Source organism: Brienomyrus brachyistius, chromosome 24, assembly GCF_023856365.1.
Source record: "Brienomyrus brachyistius isolate T26 chromosome 24, BBRACH_0.4, whole genome shotgun sequence".
Lineage (NCBI taxonomy): Eukaryota > Metazoa > Chordata > Actinopteri > Osteoglossiformes > Mormyridae > Brienomyrus > Brienomyrus brachyistius.
In genome coordinates this window covers 8,795,826-8,805,196 of record NC_064556.1, presented here as the reverse complement: position 1 = coordinate 8,805,196, position 9,371 = coordinate 8,795,826, and the positions used below count along the sequence as shown (strand labels likewise).

Here is a 9,371-nt window from a genome sequence, read left to right as displayed (position 1 = left end):
GCGGTCGAAAGAAATGTTTAAAGCTATCCACCGGGGTAGTCAGTGCACTTTTGCTAAGAACAAAAAACAATTTGTCATTAGAATATATGCGAATTAAGAATAACACGATAAAACTACCAAGAATTTTCTTCTGTTCTCCAAAAAGTGACTGATATCTTGCTGGATGGCTAGATGAACACCGCTTCAGTTCCCAAACCTCTCCTCAGGGGCACCCCAGCCATTACATGTATTTATTAAATTTCACCACCGGCTCACTTAAATAATTAATTTCATTAGTTAAAAATGTCAGGGACATTGTGCTGGTGGTCGAGTCAAAACTACAAGGATGTTTTCTATGGTTGCTGGAAATAATGTAGTGATTTTAGCAGAGGTTTTGAAATGGCTAAGCTAACACACTTTGACAGGCATAGTAACATAGTTTTACAGCAACACAAAGATCATTTAAAAAAAGACTTTCTTTGGTTGCTTAAGATTTTTGCATAGTTCTCTTTGTGGCTTCTGAATTCCAGAGTTATTATACCCCTTAATGGTTTGATGTTATTTATCCTTAGATATATTTTACCAGAACAAGCCATAAATCTAGCAATAGCTACATTCTGACTTTATTCTAGACAATTTGGTGTAAAAATTGTACACATGCTAATTTTATGAATCTGTGAGTTACATTCAATTCCTCCATCCCTTTTGTAAACGGTTACCCATGTCTGACCTTGTGCCTTTACCAGACGACATGAGGCACGAGCCTGGGGTATTATAATGGTCATAATAAATGTCGAAGCCAATTTCAGTTTTCTTGACGGTTCTGCCTTAGTCTGGCTGATAATGGTCTGCCAACAGATGGCGCTGTGGCCTAGCCTTGACGGAGCCTTGTTTGTCCTTTTTGGGTTTCCGTAGTTTTTTTCTGCGTGTAAGGCACCTCCAGGAGTCGGATACAAGGTGACAGTTACTTTTCTTTTTTCTTTAAATTGTGCATTTTTGCTTATTTACATAAAGTCGGTCATTCGTTGTTGAGAAAAATGTTGATGTTTACATTTGGTACTTTTATTAAAACTGAACCTCTAACTTGTAATTAAGTCGAAACAACATAAATTAAAACTGGCAGACTTTTGGTGGCATGGGAAAGTGTGAAAGAATCGCCCTGTCGGCTTTAGCCATCTGTAATCAGTTTTGACGGGGCTCAGTTTTGTCTGTCGTGATATTCATATTATATATGTATTTCGGAGTTCATTCTTATTTGATCCTAACAATACAGTCAGGCTACTGTCGAAGATTTTATAAGGTTAATGTGAAGCTGCTGAGTATTAATATGCCCCATGCATGTAATCAGATCGCACCCACCCACTGCCTGTCCTTAGGCAATCTCCTGTCACCTTTTGGGCACATTATTCTGTCTTCATTGTCGTAATTCGTCTCAGACCTTGTCTGCTGATTGGACGCAATTGTCGGTCTGTTCATTCTCTGCTGATTGGCAGAAAGGGACTTGAGTGGCGTGCTATCCTTGATGCTGTGTTTATGTGTGCGCCTCCAAACCCAGGCAGTAGGGTTGGTCGTTGCACCTGTGGTTCTGATGGCAGGAACTGTGTTTGCTGCTAGCGAGGAGAAAGAGGCCACCACTTTGAGGACAGAAGAGGTACTGTATTGCTCCTCACGTGGCATCTTTGTGCGTCTGACAGGTTACTGAGTCTCATCGCTCATTTTGTGTTACAGCTTTCTCTCTACACCACACCCCAGCAAAAATTCAAATATGTGGAACCAGAAGAAGGACAGATAGAACAGACTGTGGCCCAGCTGAGGCAAACTGTTCAGCCCTACACCAGCCGATATCAGGTGACCGTCTGGCTCCCTATTCAGTAAATATAATTGTTCTAACAGTCAGTTCCAGTTTTTATATGCAAGTCCTGAAAAGCAACTGGTCTGTTGTAATGGTTGTTCTTTTGATTTTTGCCTGGGCTCGTGTGCCTCTGCTTTTCCTGATTTGAATCAGCCGCTTCTCTGGTTCCCTTTCAGCAAACTGGCCTCAGCGTGTTCGAGAAAATTCAGGTATTCTCCTTCCACACAAGCACATCCATCACTCACCATCACCTCTTCAAATCAGACCAGTGGAAAACTTTCCTTGCTCGAATGTAGCGACGCTGGCGAAACGATCACAGTTAGGATGGCTGCACCTCACTGCTAAGTGAAACAGACAGGCCAGGGTTTTACGTGCCGCTGCGTCTCAGGTGTCTGTCCTCAGGGGGAGAGGTGGTGCTGCTCTCAGTCACTCTCTGAGCCACAGCTTTGGTCCTGCCCTTGCACACCTCCCCGTACCTGACCGCAGTCGTCTGTCCAAGAGCCCTTTCCGCTTTAGAGATTATGCCTTTTTTCTGAAGAATATCAGGTCAATGGGATTTCATTTGCATGCTTCCGAGGTTCCAGTGTGGCACGTGACGCCGCTGTTATGGGCCGTGATGTTGGACTGGGCTTCCCGCTCATTGCTGAAGCGCATACAGTCATGGCCGAAATTATCGACACCCCTGGAATTTTTCCAGAAAATGCACCATTTCTCCCAGAAAATTGTTGCAATTACACATGTTTTGGTAAACACATATTAGTTTATGTGCATTGAATAAACACAAAAAATCTGAGGAAAACTAAGCCAAATTTGACATCATGTCACACAGAACTCCAAAAATGGCCCGGACATAATTATTGGCACCTTTTCAAAATTGTGGGTGAATAGTTTTATTTCAAGCATATGATGCTGGTTTGAACTCACCTGTGACAAGAAACAGGTACCGGCAATATAGCAATCACACCTGAAGCCAGTTAAAATGGAGGAAAGTTGACTCAACCTTCCTGTTGTGTGTCTGTGTGCGACACTAAGCATGGAGAACAGAAAGAAGAGCAGAGAATTGCCTGAGAACTTGAGAACAAAAATTGCGGAGAAATATCAACAATCTCAAGGCTACAAGTCCATCTCCAGAGATCTTCATGTTCCTTTGTCCACTGCGCGCAACATAATCAAGAAGTTTACAGCACATGGCTAATAGCTAGCTATTCTCTCTGGATGTAGAGAGAAGAGAAAAATTTATAAAAGACTGCAACGCAGGATAGTTTGAATGGTGGATAAACAGCCCCAATCAGCTTCTAAACAAATCCAAGTTCTTCTGCAGACTCAGGGTGCAACAGTGTCAGCTTGAACTGTCCATCGATATCTGAAAGAAATGAAATGCTATAGCAGGAGACCCAGGAGGACCCCACTGCTGACACAGAAACATAAAAAATCCAGACTGGAGTTTGCGAAAATGTACTTGAGGAAGCCAAAATCCTTCTGGGAGAATGTCAAGTGGACAGATGAGACCAAGGTAGAGCTTTTTGATAAAGCACGTCATTCTACTGTTTACAGAAAATGGTACAAAGAAAAAAAATGCAGGTCCCAGCGTCAGAAAGCTGGGTCTGCGTCAGAGGTCATGGGTGTTCCAGCAGACCAATGACCACAAGCATACCTCTAAAAGCAGTCGGAAATGGTTCGAGATAAAGAGCTGGAGAGTTATGAAATGGCCAGCAATGAGTCCCAATCTAAATCCAATTGAACACTTATGGAAAGATCTCAGAATTACTGTTGGGAGAAGGCACCCTTTGAATCTGAGAGACCTTGAGCAGTTGGCAAAAGAAAAGCTTGTTGATGGTTATAGGAAGCGATTGGTTTTAGTTATTTTTTCCAAAGGGTGTGTTACCAATTATTAAGTTGAGGGTGTCAATAATTTTCTACAGCCCAGTTTTTGGGTTTGGTGTGAAATTAAGTCAAAGTTGGCTTTTTTTCTTGTTTTTTTGAGTTGTTCCAATGCACGTAAAGGAAATAAACATGTTTACCAAAACATTTGTAATTACAGCAATTTTCTGGAAAAATTCCAGGGGTACCAATCATTTGGGTTATGACTGTATGTGCTGCAGCATATTGGTGCTGTCAGAGTCCTGCTGTATTAGCCAGTGAAAGATGCTGCCAGTCTGTGTGTGCAGTGCGATATCATAACACACTGTAATAAACGCAGTAAACCCACTGGTATTCCTCAACTAAAGCTCTGTGCTTTTAAACTTTGGAACTGTGTTTCTTAACAGCCATCTTGTTTTCCTGTGATTTCATTCCCTGGTCCTGGGAATTCAGGGTTTCTTTGGAGCAGTGAAACCCAGTGTTGAGAAGTCTGTCCAGTTCGGGAAAGGTCAGAACCTTCAGCTTTATTTTATTCACTTTGCATACATGAGCTTGCATTTCCTGGAGTGACACACATTCGTATATTTTAAAAAAAAAAAAAAACCCGCTGTTCGCTCATACCTAGTAAAGTTACTGGGTGGGCGCTGTGAGCTGCATTCTGTCTCTTTGCTGCCCCAGACAGCTATGAGTACCTGAAGGACCCCCCCTCTGAATTCTACGCCCAGGCTGGAGTGATTGGCTTTGCTGGCATCCTGGGCCTCTTTCTGGCTCGCGGTAGGTTGGATGCCACCCTTTCCTTAGTCAGCAGCTGTTCTCTGGTGGATCAGTGAGTCTCCATGTTGCTTACCAGCAGGCTCCAGGATTAAGAAGCTGATCTACCCCACCGGACTGATGGCCCTGGGAGCCTCCCTCTACTACCCCCAGCAGGCAGCCTCCATTGCTAAGGTGTGAACATGCGCCATGCCCGCCGCTCCTTCTCTCCCTCTGCTCTCTCCTTTTTGACTTCCTCTCTTGGTCTCTCGTAGACAACGGGAGACTCGGTGTATGACTTGAGCCTGCAGGCTTATGTTGCCCTGGAAACGCTTCTGAAGGACAAGTCGGCCGCCAAGCCAGTAAAGCAGCAGGTAAGAGGCACATGGCGAGAAGATGGAGGAGGCTGTCTTGCAGTGATCCTTTAGTGGGATGGTGCTTCTCTGAAACGTGCAGCTGTATAAATGAGGGAATGTTGCAAGTAACATTTGAGTAGGAATGATGTCACCCAGGCACAGCAATTTACATTTACACTCATGGCATTTGGCAGACGCCCTTAGCCAGAGCGACTTACATAAGTACCTAGACGTTTCACCAGTGAATACATTTGGATATTGGTTCAGTAGAACCCAGCTAAGAATACCATCACTCTAAAAAACTCTGTCTATACAATTGTCTGTGAATGTATTATTATTATTTTTTAAATGAGTGTATAATCCTGATAGTGCTAATCCAGGTACTCCCGAAAGAGGTAGGTTTTTAGTCGTCTTTTGAAGGCGCCCAATGACTCAGCTGTTTGAACATCTATTGGAAGTTCATTACACCGCATAGGTTCAAAAACAGACGAGAGTGTACATGCATGTCTTCCTTGCGCCCTGAGAGATGGTGGGACCAGTGAAGCAGTGTTGGAGGATCAGAGAGAGCGTGGAGTGAGAAATTCTTTTAGGTGGGAGGGTGCCGGGTCCATTTTTGGCTTTGTAACCGAGCATCACTGTTTTGAATCTGATGCCGGCAGCTGCTGGAAACTGGTGGATGTAAACTAAACTAAATTCCCTCAAAAGACACACAGCAAAAGGGCACACAGGCCATGTCCTGTAGGTGCAGAATCTCAATGGCACCTGGGCAGGGGTACTTTCTCATCCATCAGCGGAGGGTAGTATTGCACTAACATGGTACAATGCGTGTTTAAAGCAACTGACTTATCAAGTACGACAGTTGCACTTTGTTAATGTCACAGTAATTTTGTTTGGTAGGATTTTCCACTAGACGCTACTCCCCCTCTCTTAACTGTTTTTACAAATATTGCAAATTACTGTGTAACCAGTTGTTGTTAAATGTGTAAAATACTTCCAGACCCTTATCTGCTGTGTTTATGCTTCTCTTGCTGCGAAGGGTATGCGCGTGACATCACAGCAGGTGGAAGTCACTGCACTCACACCCACCGAGTGGCGGAAAACCTGAGTGGCAGTGTTAGCGTTCAGCTTGAATGCCACAAAGAACGCCTAAGCTTCCAAAATGAGAAAGCTGTCACGTGATTGACTACAAATAGATTTAACAAGTAATATGAGCTCTTTTTAGAGACTGCCAAAATCTAAATAAGTATCTGACATGAATCAGTCACATATGGCCGATAACCAATCAATCTAATAGGTGTGGATCGGTACCAATACCGATCCCAAATATCGGATCACTGTACCTCTACTTATAACTCCAGCTTGAAAGCTGTCGTTCGATATACAGAACTTTGACAGTGTTTGCGAATAATCGTTCAAAACACCTGTATCACTTAATGATGGTGTGTACTATGTAAGTTACCAATGTAGCTACCTCCATAGATCGAACTGTGGTTTTGGGAAACATTGCAACTGCATAGTATTGGGAAATGCACCCCATTGATGGGGCACTTGGGTTTAGGGTTGGTCCCCATCGTGAGGAGAAAGCACCTCTCAGTTATTCATATCTCTTCTCTAGGTAGGGAAGACTGAGCTGAAAACTGAGGAAAACGTCACGACTAGCAAAGAGCCTAAGCACTGAGCAGCCTGGTTATGCTGCTCCGCCTCCTGATCAGTGGACCCCGCCTCCTGCCCTTTGCACCCTCTCAGGCCCTGCTCTTGCCCCCCCTTCTTCATAACTGCTGCACAGTAGGATGGGGCCATAAGTCTGTACAGTACTGTACATGTAATTATTGAATTCTGAATGTATTTATGTAATAAAACCAAAAATCCCTAACACTGTCATTCCTGACATGGTTTTCTTTCCAACAAAACTGTTGAAAGGCCTTTCTTCCTGAAAATGGTGAAAAGATGTACAGTGGATATAGAAAAGAATCAGCCTGTCAAAAAAAATAAATCACATTTTGTCACCTTACAGCCTGAAATGAAAACAAAACAACTGAATCAGTTTAGCTTTATTTACTTAGTTCAACTGATAATATCCATGCTAAGGAAAAAAAAACTGAAAACAAGAATAAATGAAATTGAAAGGATCCCCCCCCCCCAGAACAGCACTTGTAAACTCAATCAGGTGTCCCCAGTCACCTTCTGGATTGCACACCAAGGTAATTTGCTCCCACCTGTGATCGGTTGTCTGAGCAGCTCCTCCCACGGTATTCATCGCTTGGTAGTACAATCGAAAGCAAAAAAAAGTTACTATGGCTGGCAAAGCAATTTCAAAAGATCTCAGAGACAAAACTAAGAACAGGCACAAGTCAGGAGCTGGGTACAAAAAGATTTCAAAAACCTTATCTATTCCTAGGAACACACTTAAGTTCATAATTACGAAGTGGTACGTGTGTGGTACTACCCGCCCCTTGCCCAGATCAGGCCGTCCATCCAACCTGGGTGGCAGAGCGAGGAGGAAACTGGTCAGAGAGTTACTGGACTTTATGGCAAAGAGTGGTCATTGTGCGCGGGTGTCAGCAATATCACAAGTGCTCCACAAATCTACAGGCACTGAAATCATGGAGATCACTTTCTGAACCCGGTCCTTGGGGACCACAAGACAGTCCACGTTATTGCCCCTCTTCGCTCCCACAGGCAAGAATGTTACTTGACTTAGGCTACGTGGCATGAAATATATTACGGGGCTATAAGAAGGAATCAAATGTCAGCTCAGATTTCTTGACATATTTTTCATCTGCCTTTAATTTCGCCCTGAGCAAAATGTTCTCAGTTTTTGCAAAAAGAAGACTGCAAACTCCACCAAAGCTGAATACAAGTGTTAAAATAAGATGAGATAAGAGCCTTTATTAGTCCCACTGGTGGGAAATTAGCACTTTACAGCAGCAAAATGGACAGTGCAGCAGAAATAAGCAGAATTAAGAAATTCCTTAAGCAATAGCAGAAATATCAAACGATAGAAAATTAAATATAAAATACAACATATACATATTGTCCCTCCCGCTCCATGGACTTTTCTACAACAGTGTCTTATTCCTTACTTATTATTTTAACTATGATGTTAATTTTAACTTTGACCTTGATTACTTTGCTTTCTTTGTTCTGTAATTAAAGCAAAAGCAGGCTCCACAAAACTATCGATTCAGTGGGGTGATCCTTTATCAATCCCTATTATTCTTGTTCTTATGTGTGATTTTTTTCAGGACTGTTGCTATTTTTTTTTCTTTCACTTGCATTGAGTAAATAAAGCTGGACAAATTCAGTTTTGTTGTGTTTTAATTCCAGGCTGTGAAGCAACAAAATGGAATATTTTTTAAGGGGGTGATTCTTCTCTATAACCACTGTATTACCCAGCAAACCGATAAAGCCTACGAAAGCACAGATAATTCATCTGGACAATAACTAGCATATTTATCTCAGAACCGGTATACAGTGGTACCCCCATATCTGCGATTCAGTTTATCACGATCTGAAGAAGTTTAAGAATTCCAGAAAACGTTCGTAAGTTTCAATTCGTGCAGCAAGCAAGTGCAGGTTGTAAGCTGGTGAGTATCCACCATATGCTAAGATATTTTTCTTAACATATTACGCGGAGCTAAGGGGCGCTCAGCTCCCCTGAAAAGGACACCAGCTCCCTTAAAAGCCTCCCCTGAGTTCACTATTCTGTTAGAGGCTATATATTTCATTTTCCGTACATTATGGTTAAGCTAAATAATGCTCAGCTTTTTTTGTTCAAGTGATGCCCTGTATATGAGAAGCAGAAAGATGTTACCCATGTCCCTCTGCTTTGTGAGGGTTTTTTTTGCGTTGATTACACTAACTTCTTGCGTGATTTTTATGTTATTGTTATTGCGCCTATGTGAAGTGTTCTTGACGGTATTAACTGCCTGCAGTAGTAATAGCAGAACGTTTTTCGCATTATCCCCGTTACTGGCCGCGCTACCGCGCGCTTATATGTACGCGCGTGCATGTGACTTGGGAAGCCGTGTCGCGCACCGGAAAACAAGGCTCCTCCGAAAGCCAGTGTAATTCGATCCCTGTCTACAGCTACACGATGCAATATTTTTCATTGTAAAATGTAACAGTATGTTTTTTCCATTGTTCCTTTATTCCATTATTCATGGCGCAATTATACCTTGATACGTGATATTTATTATGTCATCGCTTGAGAATTGCGCTAAAAGGTCAGAATCCTTTTCATTCGAGAGTCCGGTACTGTATAATTTTATCAATGAAACTTTACCATATGTATGTACACGATAATCATATTACATATGGCTTGTGGTTGATTTGCTGTTGTCAGTGGTTCTGGCTATCTGCGGTAGGTCTTGGAACATATCACTCACGGATATGGGGCACAACTGTAATTGACATGGACACAGTGAAGGATGTGACGGCTAAATTGTTCAGGTGTATCACATTAGCGCTGCATTGGGGGGGGAGGGGGGGCACCTGTAGTGTTTCATCCTGTATACTGTAATGTTTAATGTGCTCACATGCTCATTTTAACATAACACTATGACTCCAAAAGC

General features: G+C 42.6%; 1 protein-coding gene across 2 annotated transcripts; it reads left to right on the top strand.

Annotated features, from left to right (window-relative positions):
* The first annotated feature begins 831 nt into the window (after positions 1–831).
* Positions 832–6,670, top strand: LOC125719848 (MICOS complex subunit MIC26-like). Of its 2 annotated transcripts, none has more exons than XM_048994652.1 (9): positions 832–936; positions 1,535–1,630; positions 1,708–1,827; positions 2,008–2,040; positions 4,145–4,199; positions 4,370–4,465; positions 4,542–4,636; positions 4,717–4,815; positions 6,413–6,670. In XM_048994652.1, exons 2-9 carry the CDS (start codon positions 1,568–1,570, stop codon positions 6,473–6,475), a joined length of 624 nt encoding a protein of 207 aa, XP_048850609.1. In that variant the 5' UTR covers positions 832–936; positions 1,535–1,567; the 3' UTR covers positions 6,476–6,670. The 2 variants fall into 2 exon arrangements, with proteins under 2 accessions (XP_048850609.1, XP_048850610.1); XM_048994653.1 differs by having other exon boundaries at positions 833–936; positions 4,545–4,636.
* Positions 6,671–9,371: the final 2,701 nt, after the last annotated feature.

Excerpts from the sequence above, each read along its gene's own strand:
- LOC125719848 (XM_048994652.1), top strand. The coding sequence starts at position 1,568 with ATGGCAGGAACTGTGTTTGCTGCTAGCGAGGAGAAAGAGGCCACCACT. Across the intron at positions 2,041-4,144 it reads GCGTGTTCGAGAAAATTCAG|GGTTTCTTTGGAGCAGTGAA; the intron begins GTATTCTCCTTC and ends CTGGGAATTCAG. Across the intron at positions 4,816-6,412 it reads CCAAGCCAGTAAAGCAGCAG|GTAGGGAAGACTGAGCTGAA; the intron begins GTAAGAGGCACA and ends TCTCTTCTCTAG.